Source organism: Artibeus jamaicensis, unplaced genomic scaffold, assembly GCF_021234435.1.
Source record: "Artibeus jamaicensis isolate MK-2021 breed Jamaican fruit bat unplaced genomic scaffold, CSHL_Jam_final scaffold_1019, whole genome shotgun sequence".
Classification (NCBI taxonomy): Eukaryota; Metazoa; Chordata; class Mammalia; order Chiroptera; family Phyllostomidae; genus Artibeus; species Artibeus jamaicensis.
Window position 1 is genome coordinate 22568544 of NW_026522025.1, and position 21845 is coordinate 22590388.

Below are 21845 nucleotides of genomic sequence, written 5' to 3' on the forward strand. Positions count from 1 at the left end.
CCATTTCTATACTATTCTTAACCTCCCCCTGTCTATTTTCTGCCTACCATTTATGCTACTTATTCTTCGTACCTTTTCTCCCTCTCTCCCCTTCCCACACTCTGCTGATAATCCTCCATGTGAACTCCATTTTTGTGATTCTGTTCCTTTTCTAGTTGTTTGCTTAGTTTGTTTGTGTTTTCTTGTTTTTAGGTTTGGTTCTTGATAGTTGTGAGTTTGTTCTCATTTTACTATTCATATTCTTTGACCTTCTTTTTTCTTAGATAAGTCCCTTTAACATTTCATGTAATAAGGGCTGGGTGAAGATGAACTCCTTGAACTTGACCTTATCTGAGAAGCACTTTATCTGCCTTTCTATTCTAAATGAAAGCTTTGCTGAATAGATCAATCTTGGATGTAGGTCCTTGCCTTTCATGACTTGGAATACTTCTTTCCAGCCCCTTCTTGCCTGCAAGGTTTCTTTTGAGAAATCTGCTGACAGTCTGATGGGAACTCCTTTGTAGGTGACTGTCCCCTTATCTCTTGCTGCTTCTAGGATTCTCTCCTTCATTTTAATCTTGGCTAATGTAATGATGATGTGCCTTAATGTGTTCCTCCTTGGATCCAATTTCTTTGGGACTCTCTGAGCTTCCTGGTCTTCTTGAAAGTCTATTTCCTTTGCCAGATTGGAAAAGTTCTCTTTCATTATGTGTTAAAGTAAGTTTTCAGTTTCTTGGTTTTCCTCTTCTTCTGGCACCCCTATGATTCAGATGTTGGAATGTTTAAAGATATCTTGGAGTTTCCTAAGTCTCTCTGTATTGTTTTGAATTCTTGTTTCTTCATTCTGTTCTGGTTGAATGTCTCTTTCTTTCTTCTGCTCCACACTGTTGATTTGAGTCCCTGTTGCCTTCTTGTCACTGTTGATTCCCTATACATTTTCCTTTATTTCACTTTTCATAACCTTCACTTCTTCCTCTATTTTGTGACCATCTTCAACCATTTCTGTGATAAGCATCCTGATTACTAGTGTTTGAACTGTGCATCTGATAGGTTAACTATATCTTCATCACTTAGTTGTATTTTTTCTGGAGCTTTGATCTGTTCTTTCATTGGGCCTTTTTTTTTTTTTTTTTTTTTGTCTCAGTGCACCTGTTATGTAGTAAGGGGCGGAGCCTTAGGTATTTACCAGGGCAGGGCAACCCAAGTCACTTCATCGTCACACTGTAAGTGGGGGAGGGGTCTTACAGGAAACAGTGCCACTTGCTCAGCTCTTAGTCAGCTTTCAGTCACTTCCTTCACTACCCAAAAGCAAATTGGGCTCTTCTGGTGCTGATTACTGAGTGGGTGTTTTTGTGTACATTCTAGGACACTGTGGGTCTCTCCAAGAAACTGTCCTGTGAGGCTGGAAGTTTCTCTCATGCTGCCTCAACCCCCACAGGTTTTTACAGCCAGAGGTTTTGAGACTTTATTTACCCACACTGGAACCCTGGGTTGCTTGGTATCTCGCTCCCCAGTTGTTCTTCCAGGGTTATCTGCACATGAATGTGGGACCACCCAGTCTGCAAGGGGCCGCCTCACCCAGTCTGCTAGCCACCACCTTGCCCACTGAGGTCCTCCATCTGCTGCCTTTCTGTGAGTCCTCTCCATCTGGCCGTTTGTCTCCAGGACTCCTGTTGGTCTGGATGAATGTTTCTTCTTTAACTCCTTGTTTGTTGGACTTCCATACGGTTCAATTTTCTGGCAGTTCTGGTTGTTTTTTGTTTTTAAATTTGTTGTAATCTCTCTTTTGGTTGTACGAGGAGACACAGTGTGTTTACCTATGCCTACATCTTGGCCAGAAATCAGTTTATTAGTTTTAAACAGAGAAAATAAATGTGTTGTTTAAGGAATTTTTAGAAAATTCCTCCTATGAGGATATTTAGAACATGTTCTAAATATTTGGATATTTTGTCTTTTCCTCATATTTCATTTTAACATCTTTCTGTGATAAATTCTTTTAGAGTGAAAACTCAGCAAATGTTCATAATAATTTAGCTTTATCAACAGCACTAATGGCTGCATAAAGAGGACAGTAGTCAGAACATAAGGGTCTCTAACTCATATTATTTCTTTTCACAGGCAATCCTACCTGCTGTCCTTTTCTATATTGCTTGTCCCTTAAAGAAATAACTTAGTTTGGGGAAAGAAAAGTGCCAGTTTCAACATACACAAACTTTTCTTTTTGTATTACATTACCTTGATATAAGGAATTTTTACTTGCAACTTGTATACTAAAAGAAGTTAAACAGCATGTAATTAAGAAGTAGACTTTCCCTGGCCCCGTGGTTCAGTTGGTTGGAGCACTGCTCTGTACACTGAAAGGGTGCAGGTTCAAGTCCTAGTCAGGGCACATACCAGGGTTGCAGGTTGGATCCCTGGTCAAGGAGTGTACAGAAGGCAGCTGATTGATGTTTCTCCCTCTCTAAAGTCAATCAGCATATCCTCAGGTGAAGATTTAAAAATAAAAAAAAGATGTAGACCTGACCTGAACTACTAGCTTTGCCACGTCATAAGTATGTAACTTGGCTTTTGCAAGTTTTTAAACCTCTCTGATTCTTCATTGCCTCATCTGAAAAAAGGGGGCAATAATACTGGAATCCTTGGAAAGATGAACTGAGAATAACAATCACCATATATTGTCTGCTGATACCATTATCTTTATTGTGTTATATTAGGTATTTTTTATTGGCTCGTTCTGCGCCGGATCCTAAGACTCCTGCCAGTAAAGCCTTTACTGGATTTATTGTGGAAGCAGACACCCCAGGAATACAGATTGGAAGAAAGGTAAAGTATATATTTATCAGTAATGTTTCAGATAGGATAAGTGGCATTTATGCCTATTTTATGGATTAAAACAATGTGACATAAATTGATTACCCACACTAGACAACACTAAGATAAAAATCTGTGAAAAGTATGGAAATGGTAAAGAACCTTGAATGTGAGAAGGCAATAAAATTTGTATTTAAGTAAGAAAAGGTATTTTAACATAGCTGAAAGGTGTTGTAATCTGAATGTGCAGAGATAATTTATCATTAGCATTTCAAGGACACTAAAAAGAAAAGTTTACATTTAACAAATCAAAGAAGGAAAGAAATGAAGTCATTAAAGTAAACCTAGTAAGAGCTAAGGAAGCATGATTTGAGAGTATAACTCAGAACAGAAAGAGGAGACTGTTTTGCAACAGTAAGAACTCTGCAAAATGAATGTATGGAAGAGAAAACTATAAATGACCCAATGATGTTGAATTAGTAAAGGTTACATAAATATATCATTTTCCTCCTAAATGGGGAAAGGTGCAGATTATCTGTTCAAATATTAGACTAAGGGTAGCATGACCAGAACTGGAAAGGCTAATGTTTGAATTGACCAAGTTACATAAACTTCTAAACCAGTAATGTCTATTTGTGCAATCCTGTTTTAAAAGCCATCAGAATCTCTCTTCTGTGCCCATGCCTCTTTAAGATAGAAGCATTTTGCTAAATTTCATGAGAGGAATAATTTCTTTGATAGGATATAGAGTATTAAAGGTAGAAGATAATTTCTACATTATTTCAGTCCATGTACTGAATATTACAACTGAGATCCAAATCTAATGATTTACTCAGAATTACATATTGGGAGGCAGAGTTGAGATCAATACTAAGGTGTCCTAGGAACTTACCCAGTGCAGTTTCTGACACTATGTTCTATATTTTGTCTTAATAGTAGATATAACGGTAGACTGTACTTTACAAATAAAAGTTACAATGAGATTGTTACGTATAACAAATTATAAGTACTAAGAATGGTTGTGCTTATTCTAAGCAATCGGTTTGTTTTATTTATATTTTATCCATGTTTCCTTTTTAGGGATGGCTGCTAGAAAATTTAGGGCCAAAGTTACACCCATCTTTAGAAAGTATAAAAGACCTAACAGTTTATACTTTTTTAAGTAGTAAACCCACTTCCAATTTTATTTTGCTATATCTAATCTCATTTTCTTTTTGTTCTCAATTTTCTCATTTTAAATAATCTCTAATTCAGTAAATATTTGTTATTGAGTTAATACTATATGGTAGGTACTATTCTAGGTATTGGGGAAATTGTATGGATCAGAACAGACATAAATCCCTGTGCCTGGGAAGCTTCATGAGAGAGACATAATTTCTCTCATTAGAGAGAAATTGCATAATTACATTGTATGCAATTAAACCTCCTTATATCTTTTTTTTTTGAAGCATCTGGCATTTTATAAATTTGTGAAATTTGATGAGTTTCAAAATGGTTTGTGTTTTAGAAATTATATGGCTTGAAATGAGTCCAGGAAGCTTTTTGGTTTTAAGTGTTCTGGTGTTTGAGGTGATTCTGCAAAATAGGATAAACAGTGTTTTCTTAAACAATTTTCTCAGATATATCTGAGTGAAGGTCTAAAGTACTAGAGTTTATCAACTCTTAAAGACAAAATAAAGAGATATTGATTTATTTTTCTATCAAATATATATTATTGTCACCATTTCTTCAAGACTGGAAGCAGACTATTAATATTGAAACAATCAAATTAAAGAATTTGTTTATAGCTCTGTGTTCCCCTAGCCCATACTTTTCATGCTGCTTATTAAAAACAAGGTTAATTTTTTTTTCTCTAAGAAGGGTCATGATGTCTGCAACTTATTCTCAAATAATTCAAATAATGCTAATAGTTATGCATACACACACCCCCAACACAGAAATAAAGCAAATGTGGCAAAATGTTAACAATTGGTGAGTCTAGATAAAAGGTATATACTACTACAACTCTTCTGTTGGCTTGTGTATTTTCCAGACAGAAAGTTGAGGGAATGTAGCTACTTCAGCAATTTCTTGTGAAGTTAAATGTGCACTTACCACATACCCAGCATTCCTAGGTATTCATCCAAGAGAAATGAAAACAAAGACCCATACATGAATGCTTATAGCAGCTTAACTTATAATTGATAAAAACTGGGGGTAGGGAGTGTTCATCAACTAATGAATGGATAATGGATATATGGTACATTCAATATAGTGGAATATTACTCAGCAGTAAAAGGAAAGGTTTACTGACTAGCAGCAACGTGAATGAATCTCAAAAGCACTATGAAAAGTGGAAAGTCAGACACAGAATGCTGACCTTATTATTCTACTTGTGTGACATTCTGGGAAAGGAAAACCTATATGGACAGAAATCAGATCACTGGTTGCTTGAAGCTGGGAACACAGTAAACAAAATGACTGAAAGGGGGTACAAGAGAACTTTTGGGAGTACTGAAGTACTCTTTGTCTTGACTGTGATGGTGATTACACACAAAAAGAACTATTGGAAATGTATGTGCAGATGGGTGAATTTTTCTATGTGGTAAGTTCTACCTCAATCTAATTTTTAGAAACAGTTGAAAGAAAACATAAATTCAACTTTTAACTAGTATATTACTTAGCTAGCTCTATTAGTTAAGCTAAAATTAAATGTCCTAAGTTAGTTTGCTAAATGCTTTTCCTGGCATTCAACAGTAAAAAGGGAAAAAAGAGCCTTCAAACATATAATTAAATTTGTCGGACTTCCGCCAAGATGGAGGCGTAGGTGGAAACACCTTGCGTACGCACACAACCAAATCTAAGAACAACAAATTTTTAACAACAATAAACACAACCAAACCACACAGAAAATCGACAATACGGAGTCCGAAAACAACGTAATGCTCAGCTAAACTGGTAAGGGGCGAAGCCAGCAGCAGAGCGGGTTGACCAAAAAGATCCCTGACCCGGTGGTGCGCAAGCAGCCGAAGGCGCAGATCACAGGTGCGGCTGGCTGTCTGTGGTAGGTCACGCATTTGCGTGCAGAAAAACCAGTGAAGAGGTGAGCATTGAGACCGAACGGTGCAGGGCAGCAGGCTCCAACAATTCTGCTCGGATAAACAGGCCAGGGCGAGTGGTGGGACGGACTGGTAAGCGGAGAGGACCGCCATTGCTCCCTCTCTGACCCCGCCCCCACATACAGCATCACAAACCAGCGACCTAGGTGGCCCTGCCCTGGTAAACAACTAAGGCTCCACTACTGATACTTAACGGCCCGAACAGACCAAAATGGCTCAAGAACAACTCAGAGCCCCAGAGCCGATAAATCTAAGTGATGAAGAAATAGCAAAACTTTCAGATGCACAGTTCAAAACACTGGTCATCAGGATGCTCACAGAACTGGTTGATTTTAGTCACAAATTAGAGGAACATATGAAAGCTAAACTAATTGAAATGAATGGAAATGCACAGGAAACCAATAGTAATGGAAAGGAGACTGGGACTCAAATCAAGGGAGTGGACCAGAAAGAGGAAAAAAATGACCAAACAGAAAAGGATGAAGAAACAAGAATTCAAAAAAATGAGGAGAGGCTTAAGGACCTCCAGGACATCTTTAAATGTTCCAACATCCGAATTATAGGGGCACCAGAAGGGGAAAAGGAACAGCCATGAGTGGAAAACTTATTTGAACAAATAATAAAGGAGAAACTTCCCCAATCTGGCAAAGGAAATAGACTTCCAGGAAATCCAGGAAGCTCAGAGAGTCCCAAAGAAGTTGGACCCAAGAAGGAACACACCAAGGCACATCATCATTACATTAGCCAAGATTAAAATGAAGGAGAGAATCCTATAAGCAGCAAGAGATAAAGGAACAGTCACCTACAAAGGAGTTCCCATCAGACTGTCAGCGGATTTCTCAAAAGAGACCTTACAGGCAAGGAGAGGCTGGAAAGAGGTATTCCAAGTCATGAAAACCAAAGACCTACAACCAAGATTGCTCTATCCAGCAAAGTTTTCCTTTAGAATGGAAGGACAGATAAAGTGCTTCTCAGATAAGATCAAATTCAAGGAGTTCATCATCACCAAGCCCTTATTATATGAAATGTTAAGGGGACTTACCTAAGAAAAAGAAGATAAAAAATTTGAACAGTGAAAGGACAGCTAACTCAGTTATCAACAACCACACCTAAAACAAAAGCAAATTAAGAGGACAGCTGGATCAGGAGTGAATCATAGAAATGAAGATCATGTGGAGGATTAGCAACAGGGGAGTGGGAGAAGGAGAAGGGGGGAGAAGGTACAGAAAATAAGTAGCATAGACAGTAGATAGAAAATAGATAGGGGGGAGGGTAAGAATAGTAGGGGAAATGTAGAATCTAAAGAACTTGAGACACGTGTTCATGAACTAAAGGGGGGGAATGGTGGGGGAGGGGTGTGCAGGGGGGAATGGGGGGGAATAGAACAAATGTAATGGCATAATCAATAAAAAATGTTTTAAAAAATTTGTCTTTGTAGGTACACATAATATATACATCTAAACCTTTAGATGAAACATTGTTTTAAACTAGGGGTGGACACTTTTTTGTAATGGTACAGATCATAAATAACTTTAGATTTTGAGGACTATATAATAGGGCTCTGTCACAACTACTCAATTCTGCCATTGTAGTAAGAAAGTAACCACAAATGGTATGTAAATGAATAGGTGTGATTTTATTCCTACTTTACAAAGTAGGCATTACAGGTCGTAGGTTGTTGACCCTTGTTTTAGACAATTGCAGAAAGTCATAAAACAGTGGTTACAGCAAAAATTCATGCTAACTCATAAAATGTTCCTTTAATATATATATTTTTTTCTACTAGGAATTAAATATGGGCCAGCGATGCTCAGATACAAGAGGAATTACCTTTGAAGATGTGAAAGTGCCTAAAGAAAATGTTTTAATTGGTGAGGGGGCTGGTTTCAAAATTGCAATGGGAACTTTTGATAAAACCAGACCTCCAGTAAGTAATATGATCTCTTATGTATTACATTGAGTAGTTTTATTTTTAACATTGTAAGCTTGGCATGTATTTCTTTTTTAATATCTGCTTTATAATTATTTTATATTTTAGAATTATTCAGTTCTTTTGCTGCCTGTCACAGAAATTATTTTAGCAAATACAAAATTACTGTAATCGGTGCTAGATTTACAGAGGCAGTTTATACTAAGTTTAATCATTTCTGCTGATATGCATAAGGGAGAACCCAAAAAACCCAGAATTGTCTTCTAGTGGGCAGGCCCCTTGTACAGGCTTTTCTGGCTCGGTGAGTGTTCTAGGAATGTATCTGTATCAGTGTACCAACTGGCATTGTTGTAAGAGGCTGCATTTGGCTTCAGTGAAATTTTTTTTGAAGATTCTTTCAAAGCATTTGTGCATTTCATGATGGGTTATTAATGAGTACACTCACACCATGCTGAGTGTTTAGCGATTTTTGACCCAAAACAACATGACCCTCATGCTGCACTCTCCCCATTCACCCTACCTTGCCTGGAGCAACATTTTTTTTTTTGTTCCCCAATGAAAAAAACCCTCAAAGGGAAACATTGTGCCTATGTGAACGAGGTGAAACAAAAAGGGCAAAGGCATTGAAAGATATCAAAAATCAGCGAATTCAAAACTTAGCAGTGGGAAAAAAATGGCTTGATAGGTGTATTGCATCAAATGGGGAGTACTTTGAAGGTGACTGAAGTTTAAATGTAAGAATAAATATACAATGTTTTATAAATCAATTCAATTTTTAGGGATATTGAATCATACCCTGCTCATACTCATTTTTTTTCATTCATTAGGGATATTTTCTCTGGAAAGCTTTCCTTTGTTAAACTGAAGAATGATTTGTCTCTAGCAGTGATCCTATACCTCACAAGTGTCTTCCACTAATCTTAAATTCATAAATATATAAATTTAAAAGCTGCTTTCCCTCCCCACCCCACCCTAGTCTCTTGTTGCCTTAAACTATAGGTTACCTCTCTGTATAATCCTTAATTTGGAATCTTAGACAAATAGCATTTATACTGTGTGTTTTAAAGTGAGCGTGAGCTTTTGCTTTGTAAAATGTTATGATGCTAGGTCGCAGCTGGTGCCGTGGGACTAGCACAGAGAGCTTTGGATGAAGCTACCAAGTATGCCCTGGAGCGGAAGACTTTTGGAAAGGCCCTTGTTGAGGTAATTTTAATATTGTACTTACTTTGTTCAAATGTAGATACATTCATCTTCATCAAAATATTTGAAAATTATTTTTTAAGTACAAACTATTTCTGCTCTGGTAGCAAGAAGATACTGTGATCTGTCAGGATGACTGTCAAGAGTAGATTTTCTTTACACTGCCACTAACTTTTGTCAGCTGAGGGAATTGTGTTAAGAAAAGAAAAAAGAACAGCCAGTATTTCCTGAGTACTTGTGGTATACACGACACTATGCTATACATTTTATTGTCTACTTCTCCCAGTACCTTGGCTTGTTTTGCTCATATAATCTCCACTTAACATTGGGAAACTGAGGCTGAGAATGATTATATAATTTGTCCAAGATCACACAATTTTTTATTCAATAATGTATTTATTTTTAGAGAGGGGGAGGGAGGGAAAAAGAGGGTGAGAAACATCAATCAATGTGTCGTTGCCTCAAGCATACCCTCCACAGGGGACCCAGCCTGCAACCCAAGCATGTGCCCTAGACTGGGAATTGAACCAGCAACCCTTTGGTTCTCAGGCTGGCACTCAGTCCACTGAACCACACCAGCCAGGGAAAGATCACACAATTTATACATTACAGATCCAGGACTTCATTTCATGTTCTTAATCCATGTTACTTTTCATGTCTTCTTGATTATCATATAATTGCAGTACTAAAGAGTTATCTTCCATGCATTTCCAGGGAAATGTTTACCTCTTACCTCTTCAAGTATTGAAGAGATGTATTATTTTTATTGTCTCCCGTAACTCTCTATAGGTTGTACACTGAACACCTCCTTGTTTTGTCCCCATTTGTCAGTGGGGCTCAAACTGATGAAAGATCAATTTGTTTTTAATTTTTGATCGTGGACCATTATTTTTGTAAATATAAGAACGTCACAACAATATCAAGTTGTTATAAAGGTTTCTAAATGTTTGCTCTCACTTTCTATACCATGAACCAGTAACCGTTTGTGTACTGGTTCACAGATCAAATTTGGATTAGTACTGCTCTGTGTCCATTAAATCTCAGTTTCATTATTTATCTCTCTATGTTGTATTCTAGATAATTTTCCCAGACAGTTTTCCAGTTCTCTGATCCTGTGCCTAATTTGCTACTTAATCCTATCTATTAAATTATTCAATGACTTTTTTATTTACAGAAGGTATCGTCAGTCCTTTTTCAGTTTCACCCCTTCTTTTTTTATGGTTTCCTGGTTTCTTAACACAGCTTCTCTTTCTCTTGTCTCCTTAATTACATAAAAATACTTCCTTTATAGTCAGTTTCAGATTTTCTTCTGTTATCTCCACATTCTTTGGGTATTAGTCTTTGGGTCTGTTGCATCTTCTACTCTCTGTTATGGCCGGTTATTTTCTACCCCCTCCTCACACCCTCCTCCACATCCACCACCCCCTCCACAGTCACCACAGTGCTGTCCATTGCTCCTGTGTTCTCTCCCCTAATCTCTGCTTGTAGGTTTATCCGAGGTGGGTATTATCTTTTTTCAGTACATTGTGGTAGCATCCTAGAGATTGACTTTTATACTTTTTTGTACTTTTATCGATACCCCAGAGATTTCACCATTTCAAGAGCTGGTTTTCTTTTATTTATTTATTTTTTGCATTAATTTTCTTCACTTAGGAATCTTGATCCACAGAGGCTGTACACAGTGATTTCACAGTTTAAGAGATTCATTTTTGTTTTTGAGCCTTTCAGGCAGCGTCCTGGGCAAGAGAGAAGCTTTGTGGCCTTCCCACCCTTATGAGCAGAGACTTTTAGTTCTCCCTTTGGAAAGAATCTCTTTTCCTAGGTGCTTTTCTTTGCATTCATGGAATCCGAAGTTTAGCCTCTCACCTTCATGCTTGCATCCAAGTCTTCTGTTCTTGTGTGTTCATTAAAACTCCAGCTACTTTCCCATTGAACCCAAATCTCAGTCCAATTTTTTTTTTCCCTTCTCTATGCCGTTTCTTTTTAGTTCGGATTTAAATTCCTTCTTGGAGGTGCCTGGTGATTTGTTTCTTTCCCTCAGCTCTTTTTTTTTTCAATCAAGCATTTCTCTGTGGCCAGAAATACAGTTTCCATTAGCTCATATTGCTGGAACTGCATAAATACAGATTGGTAAAATATATATCACTGACTATTAATCTAGCTTCCTCTTCAGTAGATACGACTGCAAATACTAATCGGTGCAGACCTGTCATCATTTACAGGTCTTCATTCCTGTAGCACTTCTTTTAATGTATCTTATTTTAAAGCATATGTTCCATTCTGTGTTCATTATAACTTGTACAGTATGAGTAAACTTACCTAATAAAACTTATCTGTAGTCCCATCATTCAAAGATAATTACAGTGGACATTTTGCTCTATATTCTTAATCCATAAATATATTTTCCCAAGTCTGTAACTGTACTGTGTATTTGAATTTTTCAGTTATCAATATGTGGTGAACATACATCCATCCTATCATGTATCTTGGCCATATAACTCATACAGTTCTATAAATTGTATCTCTTACTATCTTTTAGTGAAAGTACCCATCTTATATCTCCTATTTGATTATGGATCTCTAGAAGATAAGAGGCATCTTTTATTTGACCTTGTCATGGCACTCGCTTTCCCCTGTCAACATCTGATATTCATTATTATTCATTGTATGTAGCAATTTTCTTTAAAAATCCTAGAAGAGACTCAAAAGATATATACAGTTTGTAGTATTTATGCTAAAAGTGCATAACTTCATTCCAATCCTAAGAGAACATCAGACAAACCCAAATTAGTACAGTCTACAAAAATAACCAATCATTACTCTTTAGAAATGTCAAGGTCATGAAAGACAAGGCAAGACTGAGGAATTGTAACAGACTGGGGAAGACTAAGAAGAAAAAACAACTAAACTCAGTTAGAATTATATTTGGGATCCTTGAAAAGAAAAAATGACAAGAGTAGAAAACTTGGCCAAATTTGAATGAAGTTTATAATTAAGTTGATAATATAGTACCAGTGTTAATGTCCTATTCCTGGTAAGTAAGTATGCTGTGATTTTGTAGTATGTTAGCATTGGAAGAAACAGAGTATAACTTTTTCAGTCTGAGATTAGTTTAAAAATTTAGGAGAAAACCTTTTAAGTTAGTCAATGATATTCTTAAACTTTTTTCTTTTTAATTCTAGCACCAAGCAGTATCATTTTTGCTGGCTGAAATGGCAATGAAAGTTGAACTATCTAGATTAAGTTACCAAAGAGCTGCTTGGGAGATTGATGCCGGTCGCTCAAATACCTATTATGCCTCTATTGCAAAGGCATTTGCTTCAGATACTGCAAATCAGGTAGCTACTGATGCTGTGCAGATTTTTGGAGGTGCTGGATTTAATTCAGAATATCCTGTGGAAAAACTAATGAGGGATGCCAAGATCTATCAGGTAACATCAAAAATAATTCTTGTTTTTTAGGAAACCGTGTACCTATAGATGACAATAGATTGTGATCATTTAGAGCAGGGATGTCAAACTCATTTTTGCCGAGGGCCACATAAGCCTCTTGGTTGCCTTCAAAGGGCCAAACTAATTTTAGGACTGTATAAATGTAACTACTCCTTAACTGTTAAGGAGTTGAAATTACATTTGGCCCTTTGACGGCAACCACGAGGCTGATGTAGCCCCTAGTGATAATATGTTTGACACCTTGGCTTAGAGATTTTATGCCACTAGTAGTAATAATAATAAATAACACCTCAGATGGTTTTAAGTTGAAGTTTTTAGAACTAATTGACAGAAATAATGTTATCTTTAAGTATATGCCTTAGGAGAAAAATAGGTTAACAAAGTAAATGGTCTAGATATATACATGGGTCTAGATCAGCCTTCTTTGAGTCTTGACATCCTAACTACTTGTAACTCACCCTTTGCTCTCCAAAAAGTATGCATAGCAGTTGTTTATGTGTGTATGTGTGTGTGTGTATATGTATGAAACACTACCTGATGATTCCCAGTAACATAAGATACAGTTTTATTGATATTGGGGGGGGGGAGAGATAGAGAGAAACATCAATGTGTTGTTGCACTTACTGATGCATTCATTGGTTGATTCTTTTATGTGGGTTCCATCCCTAGTCAGAGATCGAACAGCCTTGGAATATTGGGATGATGCTCTAGTAAGCTTAGCTTCCTGTCCAGGACAGTATGCATAGCAGTCAAAATTAAATTACTTTATTTTGAATGTTGCCTGACAATGATCGAATTGACTGAAAGCGTAATAAGGAGTAAAAAAACCAACATGAGGAGACAGGTATAGATAATTCTGTTTTTTAAATTAAATTGGTGGGGTTAGAAAAATTTAAGAGATGGGAGAAAAGTAATAAATTAGATATAAATGCACACATTCTCTGCATGTAGCTTAAGTAAGTCTAACCCATGTTCTTCATTATCTCATCCCTTGCTTCCCTCTACCTCTGAAGCTATTTGAGAAATCCAGTCATTTGAATTCTAGTAGTAGAATCTTAGAATGCTAGAGTGAGGAGGAAATTTAGACATAGTACAGCCTCTCAGTTTAGACAAGAAAAAAGTGAGGCCAGGATCTGTGCTGTATCCAAAGGTGCAGGTTTATCTGGTGATACTATCTCTCTTCTGCAGCCTATAATTATTATAATTATCAACCATTTAACTTTTATGTGCCATCTGAGAGATGAACTACCAAATTGCTAGGATTAAAAGTTCAAATGGAAGTGAAGGTTGGCTGCAAGGAAGTGAACAAAACCAAATTTTTCCAGCATCATTTTCTTTAGCAGCTCTGTTCCTTAGGCAGCAAGAGAAAAAATCAGATGCAAGGAATGGAAAATGACTGAAGGTAACAACTAGCTAAAAACAGTTCAGAAAAATTGGAGAAATAGTTTTAGCAACGTCAAACTTCAGGTTTCCTAGACTTGTTTGAAACAGTAATATTTGATTTTTTTAAGACTCCTCCAAAGTTCTGGTAAATCACTTTTTATAATAATTTAAAATCTTTACAAAATTATATATTTTCATGGGTATCACAGTCAGATTTTGAATCACTATACTATGTATGGTTTGATTCAGTTGGGTATTACAGTAGAGCTTACAGTACTTTTTAAAATATTGGGTAAATTGAAGTATTTGTGTAATGAAGATACTTAACTTACCTGTATATCTTTTTCCTTGCAGATTTATGAAGGTACAGCACAAATTCAAAGGCTTATTATAGCTCGTGAACACATTGGCAAGTATAAAAATTAACAGGATCACTATAGAGCCCTGGGTGATGTGGCTCAGCTGATGGGAGCTTTGTTCAGTACACCGAAAGGTCCTGGGTTCGATCCCTGATTGAGGCATGTTCAGAAGCAACTGATCAATGTCTCTGTCTCTCTTCTCCTTCCTCTCTAAGTAAAAAAAATTCTCCTTCAAAAAAAATTGCTTGGGGAAAAATGACTATAGAAACATGATTAATAGACTATAACCCACTGTTTAAGCTACAGAAACAAGAAAGGGCTTCAAATTTTTCCCAGTGAAAATCTTAAAATAAGTGCTCTTAAGTAAACATGTGCAACTGATTCTAATAGTAATTTTACCTTTGTTTAACTTTATGACTTGCCTTTCCTCAAATAGATTTGGTTTCATTAAAATTATGTGTTGTTCTTAGTACCACTGTACTTGAATTATATTAACCTTGAGAAATACACTTGTTTTGTTATTTTGACCTTTTAAAATTAAAATAGCAGAAGTCAATATTTTCCCAATGACAGAAACATGGGCTGATAAAAGTATCGAGGATATTTTAAAATTTACATTGAGAAAACATTGTAGGATGTGGATGCCATCAAATAACTTGCCAGTGACTTTCTAGACTTAATGATATTGTAGTAGAGTAGTTCATTTTGCTGCAATTTGGAAAGTATTTGTTTTCAGTTTGTACAGTAATAGTAAAAAATTCAGTGCTTATATTGTCTCATTATACAGGAACCAGAAATTACTTGAAAATCTGTTTAATTCTGAGCCCACAGTTCACTTACCTTATTTGTAATCAATCAATAAAATTTGCTTTAAATTATTTTATGACTTTATTGGTCTGTGGGTAGCCTTTGGCCTATTGTACACAATCTCACTTCATCTGCATACATTCTGAAAAGAAACTTAAGTAAAAGTGTTCAGCATTTATCAGTGTCTGTATTCTTTCCAGGAAGTATTATTACTTCGTGCAATAGTGGATACCTAATTTATATACTACGATGGGAAAACAAGTCATGTTTTGATTTTGAACTACATGAAGTTACCTGCCCATTTTTCATGAGATTTTATTATGAGATAGCTCAGAAAATACAAATGCAAAATAATGTAAGAATCAACGACTGTGGACCAGACTGGTGTGCCTCAGTTCCACAGTTGGGCATTGTCCTGCCAAGGGAAAAGACACTGGTTTTATTCCAGGTCAGGGCACATGCCTGGGTTGCAGGTTCTGTTCCCAGTAGGGTGATGTAGACACTGCCCCGCAGTGTCTGTGGTATTATGGATGAGATATGAGACAAATTCACATGGACTACCAAGTCCTGTGGAGAAAAGGGTACAGCACAGCTACTCCCTCAAGGAGGGAGTGTCTCAGAGCAGCCTGGCCACTCTCTCAAGGGGAGAGCACGCTGACACTTGGCTTGACAGAATTTTATTGGGTTTCAGTTTGCACAAGAATACAGGTAAAGTTCATTAATCATTGTCAGGTGGTAAGGATCAAACAATAGATAGCATACAAAGAACTATGAGGGCCTATTCTGAATCAGGGTCTGTTAGCTAAAGGACTACAAAACTTTGGGAAACAAACTCATTTCCTGCTTGGACCCTTATCACTTGAGAGTATTCTTAACAAGGTGGGTTCACAGGGTTTTATGTATTCTCTTTTTTTAAATTTATTTAATTGTTGTTCAAGTACACTTTTCTGTCTTTTATTCCCATCCCAGCTCACTCCCCACCCCAGTGCTTCTGCCTCCCTCCCATTTCCACCCCTCTTAGTTGTTGACCATGTGTCCTTTATACTAGTTCCTGTAAATCCTTCCCCTTTTCCACTGAAATTCCCTCCCCTCTCCCCTCATATAATAAGGGCCTGGTGATGATGAACTCCTTGAATTTGATCTTATCTGAGAAGGACTTTATCTGCCCTTCCATTCTAAATGAAAGCTTTGCTGGATAGAGTAATCTTAGTTGTAGGTCCTTGCCTTTCATGACTTGGAGTACTTCTTTCCAGCCACTTCTTGCCTCTAAGGTCTCTTTTAAGAAATCAGCTGAAAGTCTGATGGAAACTCCTTTGCAGGTGACTGTTCCCTTATCTCTTGCTGCTTCTAGGATTCTCTCCTTCATTTCAATCTTGGTTAATGTAATGATGATGTGCCTTGGTGTGTTTCTTCTTGGGTCCAACTTCTTTGGGACTCTCTGAGCTTCCTGGATTTCCTGGAAGTCCATTGCCTTTGCCAGATTGGGGAAGTTCTCCTTTATTATTTGTTCAAATAAGTTTTCCACTGGTTGCTGTTCCTTTCCCCCTTCTAGTACCCCTATAATTCAGATGTTGGAATGTTTAAAGATGTCCTGGAGGTTCCTCATTTTTTTTTAATTCTTGTTTCTTCATATTTTTCTGTTTGGTCATTTTTTTCTCTTTCTGGTCCACTCCTTTGATTTGAGTCCCAGTTTCCTTTCCATCACTATTGGTTTCTTGTGCATTTCCCTTCATTTCACTTAGTTTAGCCTTCATTTGTTTCTCTAATTTGTGACTAAAATCAACCAGTTCTGTGAGCATCCTGATGACCAGTGTTTTGAACTGTGCATCTGATAGGTTGGCTATTTCTTGGTCACTTAGAGTTATTGGCTCTGGGGCTTTGAGTTGTTCTTGAGCCATAATGTTTTGGTCTGTTCGCACCTGTTAGGTATGAGGGGCAGATCCTTAGGTGTTCACCAGGGCAGGGCAACTCAGTTGCTGGGTTGTGACTCTGTATGTGGGGGCGGGGTCAAAGAGGGGCAATAATGGTCCCCTCTGCTGCTTCCTGCCGCTGGGGCCTGCACAATCTCTCACTGCTCGCTCCTCAGCCTGGTTTATCTGAGCGCGAATGTGTGACCGTGGTCAGCCTGCCACCTTGTGCCCTACTGGATCTGTCCGTTGCAACCCCATACCTGGGATCTGCCAACCGCCACCCTCACCTGGGTCAGTCCTGCCGAGTTTTCCTTCACAACCCCACTCCACCAGCAACTGGCTCCACCCCTCTCACCAGTTTGGCTAAACATTTCCTTGTTTTCGGACTTCCATATAGTTCAATTTTCTGTGTGTTGGTTGCTTTTTTTTTTTACTAAAACTTTGTTGTCTTTAAACTTGGTTGTGCGAGGAGGTACAGTGTTTCTACCTACTCCTCCATCTTGGCCAGAGGTCCCAATTTTCTTAAATTTGTTGAGGCTTGTTTTGTGTCCTATTATGTGGTCTATCTTTGAAAATGTTCCATGTGCATTTGAAAAGAATGTGTATTTAGCTTCTTTGGGATGAAGAGCTCTATATATATCAGTTAAGTCCATTTCATCTAGGGCATTGTTCAATGCCACAATATCTTTGTTGATATTTTGGTTGGAGGATCTGTCCATTTTTGACAGTGTGGTGTTAAAATCCCCTACTATAATTGTGTTGCTGTCAATATCTTTCTTGAAGTCCTCTAAGATTTTCTTTACATATTTGGGTACTCCTATGTTGGGTGCATATGTATATATTTACAATGTTTTGTCTTCTTGGTGGATTCTTCCCTTGAGTATTATGAAGTGACCTTCTGGGTCTCTATTTATAGCCTGTTTTGAAGTCTATTTTGTCTGATATGAGTATTGCTATTCCAGCTTTTTTTCCCTGTCCATTTGCTTGGAAAATATGTTTCCAGCCCTTCACTTTTAGTCTGTGTAGGTCTTTTGTCCTGAGGTGGGTTTCTTGTAGGCAGCATATGTGTGGATCATGCTTTCTTATCCATGCAGCTATTCTATGTCTTTTGATTGGAGCATTTAACCCATTTACTTTTAAGGTTGTTATTGACAGGTACTTATTTATTGCCATTTTTGTACCTGTGTTCCTCTCTGTCTCTCTCTTTTCCTTCCTTTCCTTAAAGCACTCCTTTTAGCATTTCTTACAGAGCTGGTTTGTTGGAGGTGTATTCTTTTAGACTTCTTTTGTCTTGGAAGCTCATTATTTGGCCTTCTATCTTGATTGAGAGCCTTGCTCAGTAAAGTATCCTTGGTTGTAGGCCTCTAGTTCTCATTACTTGGAATATTTCTTGCCATTCTCTTCTTGCTTGGAGTGTTTCCATTGAGAAGTCAGCATCTAACCTTATTGGGGCTCCCTTGTATGTTACTTCTTTTTCTCCCTTGCTGCCTTTAAGATTCTCTCTTTATCTTGGAATTTTGCCATTTTAATGATGATGTGTCTTTGAAGTGGGCCTCTTTGGGTTCCTCTTGATTGAGACTCTCTGTGTTTCCTGGATTTATGTAACTTATTATCTCATCAAATTAGGGAAGTTTCCATCATTACTTTTTCAAATAAATTTTCTATCCCTTGCTCTTCTTCTTCTCCTTCTAGTATCCCTATTATTCGGTTATAATTATGTTTTATATTGTCTTGCACTTCTCTTAATCCCTGTTCATTCTTTCCGAGCCTCTTTTCCTTTTGTTGCTCTTTTTGGGTGGTTTTTTTTTCTACTTTGTCCTCCAATTTGCTGATCTGATCTTCTACTTCATCCATCCTGTTTTTGTTTCCTTCCACTGTATTCTTCAGTTCAGAAATTCTGTTCTTCATTTCCTCTTGGCCCTTGCTGATAGTTTCTGTTTCCTTTTTCATGTTGATATAGTTTGCGGTGAGTTCATTGTAGCTCCCCTGTAGTTTCTGGTAGCTCATTGTGAGCTCTTTGAACTTCCTGATAACCAGTGCTTTGAATTCAGTGCCTGATAGCTGACTTGCCTCTATTCCATCTATCATTCTTTCTGAGGCTTCCTCCTTTCCTTTCATTGGGGGTTTGTTTCTTTGTCTTCCCATTGTTTGTGAGACTCTTCTTGTTAGCCTCTGCTTGTAAATTGATTTGTTCTGGTTTCCTGGGTTTATGATGTGAACTTCTGTGGTATAATACCTGCGAGATTGAGTGGTGTAGTCTCCTTGATCTCCCCAGCTCACTGGTCTTGGGCTGTCCTTTATGTTGGCTCTGTGTTTGTCTTTGGGTTTTGGTTGTTTTGGGGTCTTTCTTTTGTGGGTCCTTCCCAGCAGCTGGTTAACTGATGGTCTCTCTGTCCACCACCTGTTTTAATTTGTTGTGCTGGTGAGGGCAGGTTGTTTTGAAGCTAATTCTTTCGTGTGTATAGGGTTTTGAGGATTCTCTTTTGCTCTTGTTCAGTTGCTTGCACTGGGTAGTTTCTCCACTGTTCAGTTGTATATCCAGATAGATCCTGGATTGAAGTTTGTGTGGTTTCCACTCCCTCCTTCACCTTCTTCTGCTGTTATCTGTTGGTGGTTCCTTTGTTGTTGAGTTTCCTCTTCCAGTGGGTATCCTGGTGTTCACCGCTTCCCACTACTCTTTTTTTTGTGATCAGTTGGAGGGGAAGGCAAAATGGTTTATGTCAGCAGGAGTGTATTTTATGATATTTACAGTAGCAGCCGGTAGAGAAGAGATAGGAGATCCTTTGGCTATGTATAGTGTTAACTGTTATCTTCAACCCAACTATCCACTTTTAAGGAAGGATGGAAAGAAGATAAGACTCTTGTTGGGGAGGGAAGGTTTGTGAGTTGGATCTAGAAAGCAGTGAGGTTGTGGGAGGTCAGATTCTGAGGTAAGGTGAGAATAAAGGATAGTAAATAGGTGTAGAGTGTGAGAGAATAGAGTTAATCACTACAGCAATATAGTTCAGGAAAGAATGAAGTGGGCTAAGATCTGGGAGAGGTGTTGTGTAATATTTACAATTGTAAATAATAGCTATTATTTACAATAATATTAGAGCAACAATCATATGACAGAATCTTTGAGATACCAAGAATAAGGAGTATCAGACCTTCAGTAGTGTGCTAATGGAGCACAGGTGAAGTGAGGGACAGTAAATTAGCAATACACTATGAATGAGAGGACAGGGGGAACCCATCAAATGATACAATATAACCAGCCAAAGCAAAGAAGACTATACAGAAAGAGGAGGGATACAAAGATACTATTAAAATAAAATAATGTAAGAATAATGAAAAAATAATAATAGAAATGTACAGCAACTTGTAGTTTCTCTGCTACAGCAAAGTGAGATTTGTCTCTCTGTCTCTATTGTTGGGATGCCCCCTCTTTGGGTCCAACTCTGGTCTTTTTACAGTTCCAGAATTTTCGTGTCAGTTGTGGGTAAATAAATAAATAAATAAATAAAAAAGGGCAGGAGAAGGGAGGAAAAAGTGAGAATTTTGGAAAGAAAAGAAGAAGGAATAAAACAAGAAAGAAGGAAAGGAGGAAAAGTATTAAAAGATAAAACAATAATAAAGTTTAAAAAATAAAAGATTACTTAAAAAAAAAGAAAAAAACACCTCTTCTTCTGTTCAATCTGGCCAAACCGTTTTTTCTGGTCTCTCTGACTGCACCAGGCTGCAGAGCAATTGGTGTGGCCTTTCTCCCTTCTTGGTGTACTCAGCCAGTCTTGTGAGCACTGTCCCAAGATCCAGTCTGGCACCTCTCCACAGTGTTCCACCCAGCACTCTTTCCCAGGGAGTCACCACCATGGGCTGGGGTGTGGGCACACACGCCCAGCCAGGCTTCCCTCAGGCTTGGGCACAAACCTTTCCCAGTGCTATGGGGGAACGCAAGGCCTGCTGCTCAACTTCAGGATTGCCGTCAGGCCGAGCAGCTGTTACAGGAGGATCTTCCAAGCAGTTTACTTTTCAAGAAATTTCTCCCACGCAATCCTGTTGCTCAGCTCAGCCCAATTCTCCAGCCAGACCGGCAAGAGCCGGGGGTCAGAGCCCTACATTGTGACTCTCAATTCTCCCAAGACAGCGTCCACAGACTCCATGGTGATCATGGCCCCCATGTTTGCCTCCTTGTGCCCACTCCCCTCTCTGACGCTTCAAGCAAACAGGTCTCTCCAGGTGTTGCTCAAACCACATCCAGCTGGAAAGGGAGGGAGCTGATGACCCAGCTCTCTCCTAAGGACCCTGCTGCTGGCCCTTAGTTGCCAAAGAGATTGTGGCAGACCCAGTGCCAGGCCCCTGGTGCCGGACGAGGATGGCAGCTGGTCCCTCAGACCTTACTGTCCTTCAGCCGTCTCCTCACCGTCTGGTCTTTCAGTGTCCGCTACAATTTCTAGACTCCTATTTTCTTATATGCTGGGGCACTGTTGGCTCTTTGCTGTGTTCATCCGCAGATTGGCCAGGTTTTTCTCCCATGTGTGGGGTGAAACAATCCTCTCTGTCCTACTCTGTTACCATCTTCCCCTCTCCTGTATTCTCTTTTAGGCCTGATCACCAGGGGAGCCCACCCTTTCTAGCACAGGGCTGCACCGCACTCTGTCATTGTTTCAGGCTTAAGTCAGGCAGAGGAGGCAAGATAGCCAAGAAATTAGGAGACTTCTCACAGACAGACTGAGGACTCAGGCTTCATCAAAGCTGAGGGTCAAGAGTCCATCACCCCCTTTCTCCATAGCCCCCCAAGTCCTTCCCTGGGGCTTCCGCATGATCATGCCTCTCAGGTGGAATCATACCCATCATTGACTAACTGATCAAGTATTAGAGGCCAGTTATGGAAAAAGAAGTAGAAGCTGCGCTCCTGCCAGGGAGATAAGCTTTGT

General features: G+C 38.4%; 1 protein-coding gene across 1 annotated transcript in view; it reads left to right on the forward strand.

The window, feature by feature from the left end:
• Positions 1-15090, forward strand: part of ACADM (acyl-CoA dehydrogenase medium chain) — a 41829-nt gene extending 26739 nt beyond the window's left edge. Inside the window, exons 8-12 of the mRNA XM_037132821.2 lie at positions 2694-2802; positions 7675-7815; positions 8926-9021; positions 12201-12449; positions 14208-15090. Of these exons, the coding sequence (XP_036988716.2) occupies positions 2694-2802; positions 7675-7815; positions 8926-9021; positions 12201-12449; positions 14208-14279 (667 nt within the window). The 3' untranslated portion in view covers positions 14280-15090. The remainder of the gene's footprint in view (positions 1-2693; positions 2803-7674; positions 7816-8925; positions 9022-12200; positions 12450-14207) is intronic.
• The last annotated feature ends 6755 nt before the right edge of the window (positions 15091-21845 follow it).